The sequence below is a fragment of the Malus domestica genome, chromosome 12 (genome assembly GCF_042453785.1).
Source record: "Malus domestica chromosome 12, GDT2T_hap1".
Lineage (NCBI taxonomy): Eukaryota > Viridiplantae > Streptophyta > Magnoliopsida > Rosales > Rosaceae > Malus > Malus domestica.
Window position 1 is genome coordinate 21,913,089 of NC_091672.1, and position 17,242 is coordinate 21,930,330.

The 17,242-nt window shown below is 38.9% G+C and overlaps 3 protein-coding genes across 13 annotated transcripts; 2 read left to right on the forward strand and 1 right to left on the reverse strand.

Annotated features, from left to right (window-relative positions):
* Window positions 1–2,410: 2,410 nt before the first annotated feature.
* LOC103430383 (tropinone reductase homolog) lies at window positions 2,411–4,164 on the forward strand. The gene is made up of 5 exons (XM_070809637.1): window positions 2,411–2,588; window positions 2,702–2,909; window positions 3,265–3,481; window positions 3,577–3,686; window positions 3,812–4,164. Exons 1-5 carry the CDS (start codon window positions 2,512–2,514, stop codon window positions 3,980–3,982), a joined length of 783 nt encoding a protein of 260 aa, XP_070665738.1. The 5' UTR covers window positions 2,411–2,511; the 3' UTR covers window positions 3,983–4,164.
* A 3,709-nt stretch (window positions 4,165–7,873) lies between these two features.
* Window positions 7,874–11,538, forward strand: LOC103450267 (ultraviolet-B receptor UVR8). 9 transcript variants are annotated; one of them, XM_070809386.1, is made up of 11 exons: window positions 7,874–8,221; window positions 8,328–8,401; window positions 8,485–8,566; window positions 9,198–9,329; window positions 9,426–9,662; window positions 9,819–10,034; window positions 10,295–10,338; window positions 10,524–10,706; window positions 10,815–10,905; window positions 11,003–11,046; window positions 11,160–11,538. In XM_070809386.1, exons 1-11 carry the CDS (start codon window positions 8,008–8,010, stop codon window positions 11,280–11,282), a joined length of 1,440 nt encoding a protein of 479 aa, XP_070665487.1. In that variant the 5' UTR covers window positions 7,874–8,007; the 3' UTR covers window positions 11,283–11,538. The 9 variants fall into 9 exon arrangements, 6 of the variants coding, with proteins under 6 accessions (XP_070665487.1, XP_008387813.2, XP_028945439.1 ...); XR_003767245.2 differs by having other exon boundaries at window positions 7,876–8,221; window positions 8,482–8,566; window positions 10,524–10,701; window positions 10,809–10,905; XR_003767246.2 differs by having other exon boundaries at window positions 7,876–8,221; window positions 8,482–8,566; window positions 10,524–10,701; window positions 10,809–10,905; window positions 11,006–11,046.
* Window positions 11,334–16,459, reverse strand: LOC103413786 (transcription factor EMB1444-like). Of its 3 annotated transcripts, XM_070809385.1 has the most exons (12): window positions 16,232–16,457; window positions 15,693–16,146; window positions 15,097–15,345; window positions 14,679–14,766; window positions 14,525–14,566; window positions 14,357–14,416; window positions 12,880–14,076; window positions 12,692–12,793; window positions 12,298–12,438; window positions 12,088–12,213; window positions 11,617–11,741; window positions 11,334–11,536 (listed from the first exon to the last, which is right to left on the reverse strand). In XM_070809385.1, exons 2-11 carry the CDS (start codon window positions 15,788–15,790, stop codon window positions 11,652–11,654), a joined length of 2,193 nt encoding a protein of 730 aa, XP_070665486.1. In that variant the 5' UTR covers window positions 15,791–16,146; window positions 16,232–16,457; the 3' UTR covers window positions 11,334–11,536; window positions 11,617–11,651. The 3 variants fall into 3 exon arrangements, with proteins under 3 accessions (XP_070665486.1, XP_008350445.2, XP_008350444.2); XM_008352223.4 differs by having other exon boundaries at window positions 11,334–11,741; window positions 15,097–15,303; window positions 16,232–16,459; XM_008352222.4 differs by having other exon boundaries at window positions 11,334–11,741.
* Window positions 16,460–17,242: the final 783 nt, after the last annotated feature.

Consider the following 17,242-nt stretch of genomic DNA (forward strand, 5'->3'; position numbering starts at 1 on the left):
CAAAAGCTTACCAGAAGTTGGTGGAGATGGTGTAATTACAGGTAGGTGGTCGGCCTAGGTGTAGGGTTTTGTCCTACACATGGCAACTTCCCATTGGCCAAGCTGTGACATCCGTAAGATGGATGAGGAACAAATTATCTCCATATATTAATTAGGAAATAATATCGTGCGATGGTGATAGAAGCATCCTTGATTGATTGTGATGAAGATTATTTACTTGTTTGAGTTGATCTTCCTTTAGGAATGTATTAAAGATAAGATTTGGTGATTAATCCTATTTTTAATGCCTTTGACTTTTCCAAGCCACGAGCAGGGGAGCTTGGAGTAGTCGTAGTCAGCTACTTGAGTCTCCAGGAATGTTGAGCTGTGCGTGAGAATATTTGTGTAACCTTCCCATTTAATGAGGGCAATTTTGTCTTCTTTAGGAAAAATCCACGTGCTGTCTCTAGGATTTTTGGAATTATTTTGGCTTCACGGTTACCACAAAATCTTATATTTTATTTAATAGAAGTATAGAATAAACTCTAAGTATTTATTGAATATATTGTTTTGGTGGGATAAGCACTCTACGAATATAATTTCAATGATCTAACCGTTAAACTTGTTTGAATATAGTATGAAGCAAATTGGTGTGGAACTAGATCCTTTACTACAGTAACAATTGTTATGTAGCCAGGTTCACCTGCCCAATACCAATGATACCAAGCGGTAGCTTTGCTACTCGAAAAGTCTACTTGATCCACTACGGGATTTACATCAAAGTAGCTCCAGCGTGTGAACAGGGCCAGAGAGCCTGAGCAATCAAGTCCAGCGTGTGCTGGCAAGGGAGCCCGAGCAAGCCCGAGCAAGAAGTTGGTGGAGAGTTGCCAGCCCGAGAGCTCAGAGTGGATTTGACGCAAGGCTGACGTCAACCACGTTTTTTCTTCTAGTTTGCCTTGGCGTCCGTTAGATCTCAACCCACAAACTTGCCGGAGTTCGCTCCGAGGATGGACCAAAAACTGGGCAAGGTTTCAGAGAAATTGCAAGGGGTTAAATCTTTGGTTTCGAACTGGAAAAACACCACAAATCTTGTCCCAAGCAACATTAAGACATAATGAAACAAGATTTGCATAGAGAACCTCACCTGGGTTCGAGTTTCAGATCTTGAAGCTCTCGGCTTCAATGGTGGTTTACACCATGATGGTCTGATGACGCATGCAACGGTATAGCAAGGATCCTTTAGTCCTAGAGATTAAGGTTTCATGGTTTTGGAGTTTGATTTGTTTAATTTTCGAAGAGGAAAGTGGGTGAGAGCTCTCGGAGCTCTAGAGAGAGTGAGAGTGTAGAGAGAGAGTGAGAGAGGAACTTCAGAGAAAAATTGGAGAGAGAGAGAGAGTGAGGTGCACGGGAAAGAGAGGAGTGACGTGAGGGAGTGGGAAGGAGTGCAAAAAATATTATTATTTTATTTACCTGTTGCCAGGGCTATTTAAGTGTAGGGGTGGAGATACCAAAGGCAATTACTGTTCATTAAGGGTAATTACTGTTCACTAGGTGGATTAAATAGTGGATTGCCTGGGAGGAGGGCTCCAACGGTGAAGTTGCTCTCATATGCAACAAAAGTGCCTAAAGTAATAAATGAAATAGGGTTGGGCTCATGAATAAGAAAAGAGGATATCTCCTGTAACCCGTAAACCCTTTTTTCAATTGCGGGCCATCAGGCAATGGGAGCACCCCTTACAATTTTTTCCATGTCCCGCCACAAAGTTTGCATACGCAAAAATCACAAAAAGTAAATTTTCAGGGATTAGATAACGAGATTAAATGTTTCGATGGTTAAAAACATATCATCATGATTTAACAATTATTTTAACTTCGATTTTGATGATACATTATTTGGCTCAACGATATTATTTCGTTTGGAAAAGATTTTTTTGTAGTGTCTATGGACTTTAGCCTTAGGGTTTCAGATTAGCTCTTCAAAGTCAATTTTGTATAATACATTTTCCGTATTTGTTTATTTAATCTAAATAATTGTTGAAATTAAAACGAACGGGCGCAGACCTCTTCAAAATAAATAGCTATTGGCTAAGCCAACTACAGTAAAGGTAGACATAATAGAAACTTCCCAGTTTTTTTTTTTCGTGCTTCATCTTTCCTCTCAGTTGTATCAAATATATCAAAGTCACAAGAAAAAACAAAATATTTTCCAAAAGAAAGTCAATGACACGTACCAACTTTTGACGAGTATGTGGTATCGACTCCATCAACGTATTGAATTGACAAAACCCTAATTAAGAAGTTGGACTCAGCCAAAGGATGGCTACTACGATGTTTGATCCTTTCTTCATTTTAATTAATTAAAACTTTGTTTTCAATTTAAATGAGCAAGAATTAATACTATATATATGCAAAGCTTCCATAGATTATCCTCACATCAACATTTTAGTTCATTCTTCTTCATCCTTCTGTACTAACTAAACTCAGCCTCCTTATTGCCTGTTAAACAATCAACACTTCAAGCAAAACATACCAATGGCAGGTTTCAACAGCCAAAGATGGTCTCTAAAGGGTATGACCGCCCTCGTCACCGGTGGAACTAAAGGCATCGGGTTAGCGCTCTCTCTCTCTCTCTCTCTCTCTCTCGATTTGTTTTGCAACTATTTAGTAAATTCATATTTATTTGCCTTGCTGACATTGTTCTTTTGTATAATTTGTGCATTAGATATGCGATAGTAGAAGAGCTAGCGGGACTTGGAGCAACCGTACATACTTGTGCTCGCAACGAAGCACAGATTGTTGAGAGGCTTCGAGAATGGGAAGATAAGGGATTTAAAGTGACTGGATCAGTTTGTGACCTCACCTCTAAAGCTCAAAGGGAAAACCTCATCAAAACCGTCTCCTCAATTTTCAACGGCAAGCTTAACATCCTTGTAAATTACTTTTGCCCTTCCTTTTCTCTTTCTTTTGTGTGTTATGTGTTGAAATTTTAGAGTCGAGCAAGTGGACTTCTATAATCACACTGATATGTTCCAGCTTAACCACATGCACAGCTCCATAGGTGTTTGGTTTCATCACAAAAGGTCCTGGTTCAATTAAGAGTGTAAACCATATAATACAAGTTATAAAATTTCTGTCAAGTTTCCAATATTGGATTGCATCATTGTTCAACATTATGTGTGACTCTGCATAATAATAATCATGAGACCTTGGTTGCAGCATTAATTTTGCTCTCTTTCACAATCTTGGTGTAAAATCTAATTTTCTAAATGATTTTTATTGTCACAGGTAAATAATGCACCAACATGTACTCTCAGGAGTACTGCAGATTACACTTTGGAAGATTTTTCAAGCATGATGAGCACCAATGTTGAATCCCCCTACCATTTGTGTCAACTTGCATATCCTCTCTTGAAGGCCTCAGAAAACGCAAGTATTGTATTTGTCTCCTCTATTGCTGGTCTGAAAGCTCTACCCAGATTATCTGCCTATGCAGCAACCAAAGGTAATTTATTAATTATTATTGTTTAGTTAAAATAAAACTGCAAATGTTATTAGCTCCAAAGCCCTAAAAACAATTCTGTTTTTTCAAATTTACAGGAGCAGTGATACAGATTGCAAAAAATTTGGCATGTGAATGGGCAAAAGACAACATTCGCACAAACACTGTGGCACCATGGGCTGTCAACACCGGGGCTAAAGTCGAAAATGTATGTAGCACTCCCCTCCGGCTTATTATTTTGTCTGAGATTAATCGATCTTGATTTGCAACAATTTAATCAAACTGCGTTAGCGATATTCGATCTGACGCATTCTAATGATTTTACATTATCAGGATGGTCATGCTGAAGATTTCAGACGGCTAATAGGTAGAACTCCCATCAGTCGTCTTGCACAGCCTAATGAAATTTCGTCTCTGGTGTCCTTCCTTTGCCTCCCTGCTGCTTCTTTCATCAATGGACAAGTCATTAGCGTTGATGGAGGGTTCACAGTTAGTGGTTTCTAGCAAACTCATCAATATTATCAGTCCCAACATTTGTTTTTGTTTTTTTCCTGCGGATTCAGTCACACTCTAATGAGTTTGTTGACATATAGTTTCACATTTAATCAGTTTCTTAATAAACCTCGTCCAAAATTATGTAAAATGTTATGTACTTTTCAAGACTAATAAAGCTTAATGTCAACTCAGGCTCAAGCATATATATCTGCCTAAATTGTTAAGATATTTCAAATGTGAACGATTTAGATATGTAGGAAATGAAATGATATATGGTCTTCTCAATTGGTTGTATAATTAGCCAGCACAATATTTTGTGAATCATAGACGCACTCACGCACAGGTGCCACACACATAGGGAAGTAGCTTCGCTCCCAAATATTGGTATTCCAAGTTCAAATCTTCCTTCGTTGATAAATAAAAAATAAATAAAAAAGATTAATGATCATATGCTAGATGTAAGGGTGGTTCGGATAGGGATCCCGAACCGATCTCTTTTGGGATGGGATTTCGAAAACCGAAACCGAACCCAAATTTGTGTATTTCCAATTTTAGGATTCTCGAAAAAAAAATTTGAATTTTGGTACGGCCCGGGATTTTAATTCAATTTCTATTCACTTTCTTGTAAATGGAAGCCCCTGATTAATTCAATTCAAACCAGCATCAAAATCCCAAATCAAAGAATCAGATAATATCCCAGGTTATATGGATAAAATTACATAGGAAATGGAATGCAAATGAACATTTTCCTACAGTTTCGACTTTCAATACAAGCATGTTCGATTCAGTATCAATATCATTTTGAAATAAGAACAAAGCAACAAACAAGAGCAAATAAAAATTGCAAGAGATCTTGCAAAATCAAACATGCATAATAAGAAAATCAAGTTATTTAAATTGACAAATCCAAATCCAAATCCAAATCCAATAGCAGAATCCAAATCCATAAACAATAAAAATTGCATAAACCCAATTTTCACAAACCCTAGAAACCAAAATTAATTCGGAACCAAACCCTAGATTTTGATTCTTGAATTCCAACCTTAATTCGAAAAATAATTCGAAGCAAAACCCTAGATTTCAAAGGTAATTCAAAACAAATACCTCAACTAGGAGCTCGAGAGTCGCTCGATCGAGATAGAGAATTGGATAGAGATAGTAGCAGATGTGTCCGTGTGTGTGGTTTGTATGGTGTGGTCGAGGGGGAGGGTAGAGGAGAGGTGAAGTCGAGCTCAAGAGAGAAACGGCATACGGGCTACTTCATACCATTATCTTTTGGACTATGTTAACACAAAAAGAATTCGTGCTTAGAATAACTCGAGAAAAGAATTGGAGTCCCGCCTTCATGCTACATTTTTCCAATCGTGGTTCCTCATTAGTAGCTCCGCTGCATTATAAATTTAAAAAAAAAAAAAAGTTGTTCGACTAATAATGTTGACTATTCATACGAATCAATACTATCAAAGTAAAAATAGTAATTAATTGAATTTGTAACACAAAACTATAGTGAAAACTAATAGAATTGAATAGATATGCAATGAATAGTTCACTAACACAACTTACAAAGGAGATCAATAGTTCTCTAACACACTTTTTTTCAGTCAAAGCCATGAGATTATCATTGATGAATGGAAGAGTTACATCTAGAACAAAGTAGGACGCATCTCTACTGCAACAAAACAAAAAGTAGCCTTGCAAACTGAATATCAGCTAGACAATCTAGGGGATCTTCGAACCACAAACACGAGCTAGAGGAGAAGAGGCTAAGGCCAGCTAAACGATGAGCTGCTTCGTTAGCTTGGCGTGTGACATGTTTAAGGACAACTCTAGTTATTCCCAAAGCTAAAGACTTAGGGCTCGTTTAAAAGTGTTTTTGAAATAGCTGAAAGTGTTTTTTGTGAAAATATTTTTTTAAACCAATCTATAGTAAAAATCCAAGTAGATCCTGAAAAAACATTTTTAAGTATTTACTTTAAAGAGCACATATTTAATGTTTCTTCTAAAAAGTACTTAAAATATTTTTAAAACTCAAAATCAATTTCACCAAAAAAGAGTCATTAGGTCATCTCCAACCGAAGGGTCCAGAGGGCCGAAAATAGCCCTAAAACCGTCTCCAACCGAGGGCTAGGCCAGAGGGCTCTGGAATCTGGGAGGGCCCCACGGGATTGGAGAGGGCTGGAGGGCTGGCTATTTTTTTTTTTAATGATTTCCTATTGCTGTCGGTTATAGCCGACATCATTAAAGATATTCTTTTTTTTTAATAGTTCTACTATTAGTGTCGGTTATAACCAACACTAATAGTTTGAAATGTTTTTTAATATAACGGCTAGTAGCCGTTGTATTATTAGGCCTCTTTTTTTTTCTTTTTTTTTTAATGAATTTAAACTTCTTTTTTTTTTTTTTAATGAATGTAAACTTCTTTTTTCCTCCTTTTTTTTTCCTTTTCATATGAATCAAATTTTGTTTCATATTTTTTTTCCTATAACTTTTATTTCACAAAATTTGTTTCATATTTTTTTTCAATTCTATTTTTTTCATATAACTTCCTAGGCCATTTATACAACATTAAATTGTAGTTTTTAAATAATAAATTATGTTTGACCCTATGGCCCTTTGACCCTCGGTTGGAGACGGTTTTTTGTGACAGGGCTAAAACGAGCCATTTGGCCCTCTGGCCCTCGATTGGAGACGGAGGCAAATATGGCCCTGTACTGTTCATTAAAATATTAATATCTTGAGGAATCTTGGAGGGCTAGAGGGCTCAAACGAACCCTCTGGCCAGCCTTCGGTTGGAGATGGCCTTAGTAATAACATTTTGTAAACCCCAAAGTAAACACCATAGATAAGCCTTTCCTAACTGCCAATGCATTCACAAGAAGATGGAAAGAGACAAACTTGAAATTCAACGACAAAACAGCGATGAAGTGGCCATTATCACTAACACAACTTACATTAGTCATCATATAATATGATTAGATCCAAGCCGTTGTGGCACTTTCCTGACCGTCGATTATAAAAATGTTTGGATCCAACGTCGGTTTACCTTCCACGCAGCCGCTTCACCAGCATATGAGAACCCGGATTACCGGTCAAACAAGAGTACACTTTTGCTCACCACCATTTATGGCTGGTTTGGTATTGCTGTGCTTTGAAAAAAAATTTCTGTGAGAATAAGCTGTTGTGTTGTGAGAATAAGCAGCTGTAAAATAAATCAGCAGAGTGTTTGGTAAACTTTTTTGTAAAAGTGCTTTTGGAAAAAAAAGCAGTCTGATAGTGAGTCTTTTCATTAAAGGAGTACTGTAGCTCCGTGTGCTTTGAAAAAAAACCAGTTTTCCAAAGCTGCAAATAGCAGCTTTAGCTTTTTCCTTTGATTTCAGCTTATTCTTACAACAGTTTCCAAAATAAGCCCTTTTTTTTCAGTTTACCAAACACCTAAAACCCTCACAGCTTTTTTTCATGGGTGCTTTTTTTTTAAGCACCTCACTCCCAAACCACCCCTTAGTGTGGTGTATGATCACCACCTTATTTATTATCGTTAGATAAGTTTGAATTTTAAGATTTGTATTTATCCACTACACGAATCTTGATATTCAAAACTCATTTAGCGATGATTAATAAGATAATGAATATATAATATACTAAATGAATACTTCTGTCAAACAAAGACAAAATTTCAAACCGGACAGCGATTAAATATATGAATTCGAACAGTACAGCCCCACCCCACACGTGGCAGCCAACGAGCCCCACCTCCATAACTCCCCTTCCAGAAAGTTCCAGCAAACTCGCGGCTACCAAAATTGTAATCCATACTAACGGCCCAGATCCCTCCACGTGGCATCCGACGTGGCACGATTTGCATCCCGGCATATGATACGCCTCGCTCTTCCGAGTCTCTCTCTGTCCTCTTGCTTTCTTCTCCGGACTCGCTGAAACTCTCCCACTGAAACTTTCGCTAGAGAGAGAAAGTAGAGAGAGAGAGATTTTGTTCTCAGATTTGTTATACGAGACAACGGTGTCGTTTTGGATTGGCGATGGACTGCAATGAAGGAGGAGGAGGAGGGTCGACGAAAACGGAGGAGCGGAGAGAAGCTCTGGTGTATATGTGGGGATATCTTCCGGGAGTATCGCCGGAGAAGTCTCCGATACTGTCTCTGTCGCCGGTGCGGTTTCCTAATGGGATGGAGGGTGGATATTCGTGGAAGGACGTCTGCGGCGGCGGTTGCGGATTCGCCATGGCCATCTCAGGTTTGATCCTCGAATTCTCAATCTTTAAACAAGTGATCAATGCTTAATTACTTGTTCGATTTGTTAATCGTGTGTTTCAATTTGTTCGGATGATGGTTTTGATTAGAGTGTGGGAAGCTGATGACGTGGGGGTCGACGGACGAGGAGGGGCAGAGCTACGTCGTTTCTGGGAAGCACGGGGTAATGCAGCGGTCTTGTAATTACTTATAATTATTTAGGATTTCGAATTTTCTGGGATTAATTTTTTCATCTTTGTTAAGGAGACTCCGGAGGCATATGCTCTCCCAACTGAGGCTTCAATACTCAAGGCTGCTGCTGGTTGGGCTCATTGCGTTGCTGTTACGGGTAGGTTTTTTCGCTCTTATTTCTGATGACGGAATGAATATTCATTGTTCACTACTTAAATTTGTGTTTGAAATAAAAGGATTTATGTGTAAATTGGTTAGTTGACTGTTGTGTGGATTATTAGTGTTTCTTGATACTAGTTGCATTTAGTCAAATTGCGTGAAATACCGGGGTAATTCTACGATTTGAGTTTGGTAACATGATGAAATATGGATAATCTAGGGCCCGTTTGATAAACATTTCGTTGTTAGTTTTTAGTTTTCTTTTTTTATACTTGAGATATGGAAATAGTATATGGGGAAAAGGAGGGATGAAGAAGGGTGGTGAGAGGGAGGGGAAGAAATAAAGAATGAATGAGAACAAAATCTGGAAAGCGGAAACAACTTAAAATAGTGTTTGGTTTTTGGCTTTCATCTGTTTTCCTTTTCTTGTACATTTCTTCTACGTCTTTTCCACCCTACTTATCCTCTCCTCTATATCCTTCATTTCTCCCATGCATTCCCCCTCCCTCTCTACAAGAAAAATGAAAACTGATAAAGCTAAAAGCAAAATGGTTATCAAACGGGCCCCTAGTTTCTACAGGAGCAGAATGTGAACTAATTGGGATTATTGGTCAATCTACTTTCTACAGAGACTGGTGAAGTATACACTTGGGGTTGGAAAGAGTGTGTTCCCTCTGGGAATCTTATTGGTGATCTGGGCATGGTGGAACGTCTCCAAAAGGATACTACAGGGAATCAAAGTTCATTACCAGCTGAACAAGGTATTTCTGTAACCTGGGTATATCTGGAAAAACATGCACGGAAACCTTTTCGATTGTACTAGATCAGTGTGATTAAGACCTTATTGTCTTATACAGTAAACTCAATGTCTCAAGGCTTCAATTTGACTAGTGGGACAGTATCTCATCTTGAAAGCAAAAGGGCCAGAGAGGAAATTGCAAAGCGAAGGAAAATTTCGTCAGCTAAAGTCGAATCTGAAAGCTCAACAGGTGGTGAAGAATTCTTCAATCCATCCCCTTGTCTTGTAACTCTGGGTCCTGGAGTGAGAATCACCACTGTCGCAGCTGGTGGGCGCCATACTTTAGCATTATCAGGTAATGTTTCGGGGTTGTATTTAAGACTTTCAGGATGGTTGCTTTTCTTTGTGGTCACACCATATAGTTTTGTAGGTTGTAGGATGTACGAAGCTATGGAGGATTTTTGATGTAACACAAGACCCTGATGCATCATAATTTTAACCGAAGTTTCAGATATGGGACAGGTGTGGGGTTGGGGCTATGGAGGCGAAGGACAGCTAGGTTTGGGTACCAGGGTAAAAATGGTTTCTTCTCCTCATGTCATCCCCTGTATTCAGCCATCTGCGTCTGGGAAGGATAGGTCTTCTGTGATATCTCAAGGTTCAAAAATTCCTGGAAGTTATGTGAAGGAGATTGCTTGTGGAGGCCGGCACAGTGCAGTAATAACAGGTCAGCATTTATGGGATCGTATAGAGCTTGTAACCAGAGAATGAAGAGCTGGTTAATAGATTGTGTTTATAGGTTGTACGCGTTAATGTAATCCTACTTATTTGTTTTCCATCCTTAATTATCTTTGGATCTATGCAAAATGCAGGATTGTTCTTGGTTGTTGTATGGATCCTCTTCATTTGACGAAGACATCCTCTTTTTGTGTGACCATTTCAACTGTATCACTCATTTATATTTAGAAATAATTTTGCAATTTGCAGATGCTGGAGCACTGCTTACTTTTGGCTGGGGGCTTTACGGACAGGTGAGCTTGCTATGCTAGTCAAGGTCTATGCTGTTTGAGCGGAACTGAGAGAAATGATTGCTCTTCTTGTATACTTTGATAATTAGGAGTACTTCTGATTAGATTTTCAATTAGAACCGCATTTTCCTTTTCTCGTTCTTGTTATTTATCTGCTGCATTTCTCATCTTTTCCCATTCTGATCCAGTGTGGGCAAGGGAATACAATAGATCAGCTAAGACCAAGTTATGTGAAATCATTGTCCGAAACAAAAGTGAAAAACATTGCTGCCGGACTATGGCATACACTGTGTGTATCTGTTGACGGGCGTGTATATGCATTTGGAGGGAATCAGTTTGGACAGCTGGGAACAGGTGCTGACGAGGGTGAGGTACACTCAACAAGTTATCCATCCTGGTTCTTTTTTCAGCTTTGTGATCTTAGCTTGGCCCAACTTCTTGTTGTATGACTTAACTAAATCATATTCTTGTAGCTTCAGACTCTACCTAAGATATTGGATTCTCCGGGTTTGGGAAGCAAGCATGCAAAAGTAGCCTCCTGCGGCGCTCGACATAGTGTCATTCTAACAGGTAAGCTAATGAAGCTGAAAAGTGTTGATACTTGCACTAATCATTGATATTCACAAAGCTATTAATTTGAACATTCCATTTGTTATTTTGGCTGCAGAAGACGGCCAGTTATTTAGTTGGGGGTGGAACAAGTATGGCCAAGTATGATTCCTAACTTATATGATCAAAATCTTTTAGTCACAACGTCTACTCTTGCACGATCATTTTTAACGGCACGATCATTAACGAACTTCTCTATTCCTGTTTGGATGCAGCTTGGCCTGGGCGATGCCGTGGATAGGAACATTCCTTCTCAAGTTTCAATAGAAGGCTGCTTACTGAAAAATATTGCATGTGGCTGGTGGCACACGCTACTTCTAGCCGAAAGACCCATTTGAGTTTGGGTTCGATCGATGATGACAATAGAAAAGGAATGACTTGCTACAATATGACATCTTCAACTAGTCTGTGTTATTAGATGCTTACTTAGGGCTTGTATCATGGTGTACATTATTTCTTTGCGCACATTCGTGGAGCCGTGTAGGCATGTATTCCATTCTTTCCAGTTTTTAGAAGCTAATTTTTTTTCAAATTGCAGAGAAATCTTTAGTTTGTACACAAACAATTAAAGTAGTTGTACTGATAATTTAGTCTTGCTCTGATGAGGATGTAATGGTGATGCTTCCTAGGTCTCGCCATCGTCACCTGGTTTTGACGCACAATACCCGGCGGCTTGCCGGCTTTTCTTGGATATAAATGGAGGCGCATCAGATCCTGCTTGATATTGAACTTCTCCTGCGTTGCAGAAGATGCAGGAGTGGCCAAAATACATCCATTCTGTGAAAACCCCTTGGTGCCTGAGCATATTCAAACAAACATAACATTTAGAATGGCAAAAATTATGGGCTTCTTTAGACTATATTACGATTTTGGTGTTCGTATTTTCCGAATAATTGTTGGTCTATGTAGTTTCAGTTTTGGCATTTGGTATCTGTAGTTCCTAAATGCAACAATTCAAGGACAAATACGAGAGTAAATCGAGTAATTGTTCTTAAATTGCAACTAGTAGACCCCAATATGCTTAACATTGCGGGAACTAGAACTACATGGACTAGAGTGGAACTTCGCCTGAACTATATGTTACCACCGAAATCATACTTTGGCCGTTTTCCAAAACAAAATTACCATAGAGATGAACTATACCTCGACAACAAAATGTGCCCACATGTTGCTTGAGCGAGTTTCAATCACACCCTTCAAGATAGTCAGCTCTTGTCGTCGGATAGCTTGGGCTATGTCTAAGAAAAGTCCGTGTTCATCACATAGCATCTGCAGTAGTAGTCATGGAAATTTTAGACGAAACGCTTCTGCAACGAAGCTTCGCGTTGACAAATAGGGGGGCATGCAACAAACCTCTATAAGCATGTGTCCTGGGTGTTCAAGATCTTCTACCACAATGGGGCAAATCTGGAGTTCACTTCCAACTTCGAAAGCCCTGCTTGTCCCACTTTCGCAGCCACTTGTGGCTTCGCTTGTGTTATTGGAATGAGGTGCCTGCAAAAGCATCAAGGATATAGTTAGAAACTAGTGATTAATTCGTTGGTCTTCAACATTACGCACCAGCTGGATTCGGAACTACAAAATGACTTTGAGGACAAATAAAATTTCTAAGTCCAGGACGTTGTACAGAAGTTTTTTTCATCTTTGGGAGACCGTCATGGTGCTTGTCCTGGCCGGCTGCTGTTTATTGATATTTTCATTTTAATTATTTCATGCATAATTTACCAAGAAAAAAGGCTTTGCATACCTCTTGTGGTGTGTAGCACCTCAGTTTTTCGGTTTGGTCAGTCATGTTTCTTAAAAACTGCATGTGTTTAACGGTTCGGTCTAAAAGGCCGTCAATGCTGCACTGAATACCAGAAACCAAACACGTCTAGTTAGAGAAAAACAAGCAATTATGTATTTGTCCCTCAAAAAATAGAGAAAGGCTGTTACCTTAGCACCATTTGGGACAAGGTCTCGTAGCTCTTTCATACGATCCTGAATCAGTTGTCTATCTCTTGGTCTTAGCTTCCGGCTATTGCCAAGCCTGGTCTTTCTTGCAGTGCCACCGGACAACTTTTGTTCCTTTTTAGGCTTTGTAGACTTGTACCCTTTCTCCTTCTGCTCTTCGTCAACCAAAGTACTTATCGTGCCTGTGAAAGAAGTTGAAATCTCGCCCCTGGCAGGTAAAGCAGATGTATGGTTCCATGTTGCTGAATCACTTCCAACTGGGGCACTCGCTTCAAATTTCAATTGTTTGAAAGAAGCAGGAAGTTGACTTGATGAGGTAATAGATGATTTAATATTCTCTGATCTGCTAGATGAGGTTTCATCTTTGGCTACAAAAGCTTTCGAGAGGTTCTCAGCATCACTTGCTTTGGAAAACCATGATGGCTCAATACGGGTAGGGAGATCTTTCTGCAAACTAGAGCTGCTACATGTATCATCAATGCCGATAGATGGGTCCCATATATGTTCATCTGTCTGCCTCTGCAAAGGTGTTCCAAGTGCTTTGTGTAGTTCACAATTTTCAGGAAAGCTAAAGAAATTATTCACTGTGTTGTAACTTGTATCTTTAGCATTAACGTCTTCGAACAGTTCTGCTACACCTCCAACAGAGTAAGAATTGAAACCGCTCATGGATTCTCCAAACACTTCCAAACCATAGCCACCAAATTGAGAATAGGCTAGAAGTTCTTCCTCTAGACAAGACAGCCCAAACATCTGACTTTCCATCATACCCAAGCTGGTATCTATCGACTGACTGAGTGGACTTGATTCTCCACAGTGAAAAGTTGGCGGAACAGCAATCACACTTTCGCCTGTACTCTTAAGAACTTCTGGCTCGTCTGTTCCGGTCTCTAGAAGTGAATCTTCAGCAGTTGGCAATTGCAAAAATTGCCCGAAGGTCGACAATAAGTTATCATTCAGTCTGATGTTATGAACATCTTCTGACCCTTCAACGTTGAGTGGATTCATGGTAACAGCTGATGGCTCAAATGTGTTCTGCATTAAACTAAATGATTGTGACCATGATGATTGAGCTTCAATGTCTTTGTTTAAGGTAAAAGGTACAGTTTTCCCCTCAACATTGTGAATAGAATTGAATCTATCTTTCACAAAAGCAACCACTGCAGGATCTTCAGCAACCTGAAATTTTGATCAGAGAAGAAAGGGACTTATAAGATGAATACAAATCGGTGCATGTGTTACAGAGAGAGACAGAGAGAGAGAGAGAGAGACTGAGAAACACATGCGAGTCCTTAAGCTCCAGAAGGGGGGAAGAACATTATGTGAGATTCATGCAGTGTAAGTTATATAAATTCCACTGCCACAACTTCCCAAATAAACTTGTAAGCTACTATCCAGAATGGGATGTGACGGTAGACCAATTCAGGAAGTTTAGAATAAGTTCAGAATGAGCACGCACCGTCTCCAGGGAGCCAAGTTGCAGAACTCCATATGGAAGTACAGGTACAAGCAAAATTGTCTGCATGAGAAATCAAATATGTAATCAGATTTTCATCCATTACGAACATGCGAAACTTGAGCTATAAAATTAAAACTGTGGCCTAATCTGTGTTGCCAAAAGAATTACCTTGATACCCAATGCAAACTGAAGAAGCCATTCATCTGGACACTGAGAAAATATATTCTTTTTTTGGTTATACTGTCAACTACTAGAAGAAATTTTACCAACTGTATATGAAGATCGCTAAGAATTTACATTAGCTTGCTCGAATAAGATTTACCTGAGGAACTAAATCAGACTCTCTGGTGCATAGACTGTCAAGGAAAACCCAGGTAAAGCTCCCTGTACATGCCACCTCACCAACAACCCTGAGAAATTATTTAAATCCACAGTGAACCATTTTTCATTCCTTAAGACATTTGAGAACCTTAACAATAAACACATCGTGTGCCTTCCTGATATCTCTTACGAGACAGAACTTTTCCGGTTGTACCAGTTTAAAAAAGTCACGTTCATACGTGTGTTATGTGTATTCACTGATGGTGGCAAATAACGAAGAAAGCGAAATTGCCTCCACCAAAATTTCTTTTTTTGACTTCTATATTTGAAGATATTTCTTATAAAACATTTAGATAGAAACGTTTTTGGAGATTGAAAGGAAGTACACAACAAGACAAGAGTCAAGAACAAGATTGTACCCTTTTCCAAATGTGTACTGAAGATGTACCATATCAGCCACAGCCAGTCCAATTGGATATCCTGCAGATCCACCATCATGGATACTTGTTGCAAAATCCTTAAAATGCATCTGATTTGCGTCGCTGAAGTAGATGTCATCCGATGCATGTTCCACAGTTTCTCTTGGATTTGGGTGATGACAGTACCCATCCTCCCAAGACAAAATCCTTAAGACAACAAGAAGGCCAGTATCATACCGAAGATCGCCACTAGATTTGATATACATGAGACACACAATAAGCTCGGCATAGAAACACCATTAGGATGTCAATCCAAAGATAAGAATCGTACTAGAACTTTTATTTGTGTGAAATATAAACGTTGAAACCTCTATGCGGTTACGCATATGTATTGTATCGAATGTGATTAGAAATTTCAAATAGAATTCATCTAGTACACTAAGGAAACAGCAAGATCATCGTCAAAACAAAAATTGCAGAAGCATTTTGACTAACTAATTAATTACTTTCCGAATTCTAAGGACGGATAAACAGATTAAAATTTTCAACAAGGGTATGATTCATAGCAAAAAGCGAAGAAAAGGAAAGAAGCTTACAAATCACTCTGGTGCTTGAGCTTCCAAAACACTGAATAATTCCAAGGCGAATCACTGCAGAGGCTCTTCAGCAACTGCCTCAGAGCAGTAGTCCCCATTATCTTCTCAACTTCCTCAAAAGTCTCTCAAATACAACAACTAGTAACAAAATCAATAATCACTTCCAAAAAAAGCAGACAAAACCAACAAACACCTTATCTAGCTGCCCTGGTACGAAGCCCGACCCGCCTGCTTAATCCGCAATCCCGCTCTTCGTTTAATCGGTGGATCGGTCGAAGACAATTCCATCACTGAACACTATGCCCGCTCTCCCTCTCTCTCTCAGCTACTAATCAACTTAATAAAAAAGCACTTAAACAAATCGAGAATCGATAAGAAGCTCTGCCCCTACTCGTTCGACTGATTCGATTAAGCAGTTCATAACTCTGTTTCTATTAGTTCGAAGCAAAAATCGCTGCCAAACAAATACACACAAAACTATAAGGATATTTTCATGAAAATTCAATCAGCTACTGCAAGAAAACTAAGAAAGCAGTCACCTCTAGAAACGAAGACGCTGATCGTGTTCGTATTCGCTGGCTTCCATTTCTCTCTGTGTTTGTAGTGTTTGCTTGGGAAATTGGCCTTCTTCTTCTTCCTCGCTCTCCCCAAGTCCACAAGCTCCGAATGTCCAAACGCACCACAAACAGTGAAACAACGGTTGTATGCTTTTTCTTATACAAAATGCCTCCACCAGGGAACCGGTCACGTTTTTGGTTTTGGCGGATTTCAAACTGGTCCAAAGTCGGATTATATAGCTCGGTTGGAGCGGAGGGAGTGGGTTTCCGGACCCACAAATTTGTTTTTCTATGGGATGTGGGGGCCATTGTTTAGTAGTCATGTCAGGATTGAGATCCTCTCCGAATATCACACTCCCATGCCGATGTAAAGAGCAATACAGATCTTCAAGAGACAAATATATGAGCGTTGGGGAGAGAAATTGTGTGTGAGGTAGGCTAGAGGGATGGGGTTAATGGAGACTGTACAATTTAAATTGAATGATCCAGATTGATGTATGCGTCGACTCTAGATGTGAGATCTAGAGAGGATCTCAATCCATCCTGTTAACGTTTATTATCGACTTCTTATTTTGGATTTTTATCACAATTAGTCTTGAATTAACCCAACACATCAAGATGTTCCATGAAATTAAAAATCAATTAATGTAGTATCTTAATATAAATGCTGCAAATCGATATGGTACTTCCGTCACAATTTCATCAAAATTTATATTGGTGATAACGTGTAGATGTAGAGTAGATATGGGCACACAATTCTAGTAAAATATTACCATATGGATAATTATTGAAATGGCCCGCCTCTTTTTTTTTTTTTTCTTTCTGTTTTTTTTTTTTTTGTTTTTTGTCGTGTGGAAGTCGATACATAGAGCTGCACTTTAGTCATTAGGGCCTTCTATCTTGGGGGCCCAAAGTTTTTTTATATATCGTATATATCTTTATTAATTATAAAATTATCTTTGTCAACCAAAATATGATGAAAAAATAAATTAA

Excerpts from the sequence above, each read along its gene's own strand:
- LOC103430383 (XM_070809637.1), top strand. The coding sequence starts at position 2,512 with ATGGCAGGTTTCAACAGCCAAAGATGGTCTCTAAAGGGTATGACCGCC. Across the intron at positions 2,589-2,701 it reads GGTGGAACTAAAGGCATCGG|ATATGCGATAGTAGAAGAGC; the intron begins GTTAGCGCTCTC and ends TTTGTGCATTAG. Across the intron at positions 2,910-3,264 it reads ACGGCAAGCTTAACATCCTT|GTAAATAATGCACCAACATG; the intron begins GTAAATTACTTT and ends TTATTGTCACAG.
- LOC103450267 (XM_008389591.4), top strand. The coding sequence starts at position 8,008 with ATGGACTGCAATGAAGGAGGAGGAGGAGGGTCGACGAAAACGGAGGAG. Across the intron at positions 10,035-10,294 it reads GCACAGTGCAGTAATAACAG|ATGCTGGAGCACTGCTTACT; the intron begins GTCAGCATTTAT and ends TGCAATTTGCAG. Across the intron at positions 11,047-11,159 it reads GGTGGAACAAGTATGGCCAA|CTTGGCCTGGGCGATGCCGT; the intron begins GTATGATTCCTA and ends GTTTGGATGCAG.
- LOC103413786 (XM_070809385.1), bottom strand. The coding sequence starts at position 15,790 with ATGGGGACTACTGCTCTGAGGCAGTTGCTGAAGAGCCTCTGCAGTGAT. Across the intron at positions 14,767-15,096 it reads CAGTACACATTTGGAAAAGG|GGTTGTTGGTGAGGTGGCAT; the intron begins GTACAATCTTGT and ends ATAATTTCTCAG. Across the intron at positions 12,794-12,879 it reads TTGTCCCAAATGGTGCTAAG|TGCAGCATTGACGGCCTTTT; the intron begins GTAACAGCCTTT and ends TCTGGTATTCAG.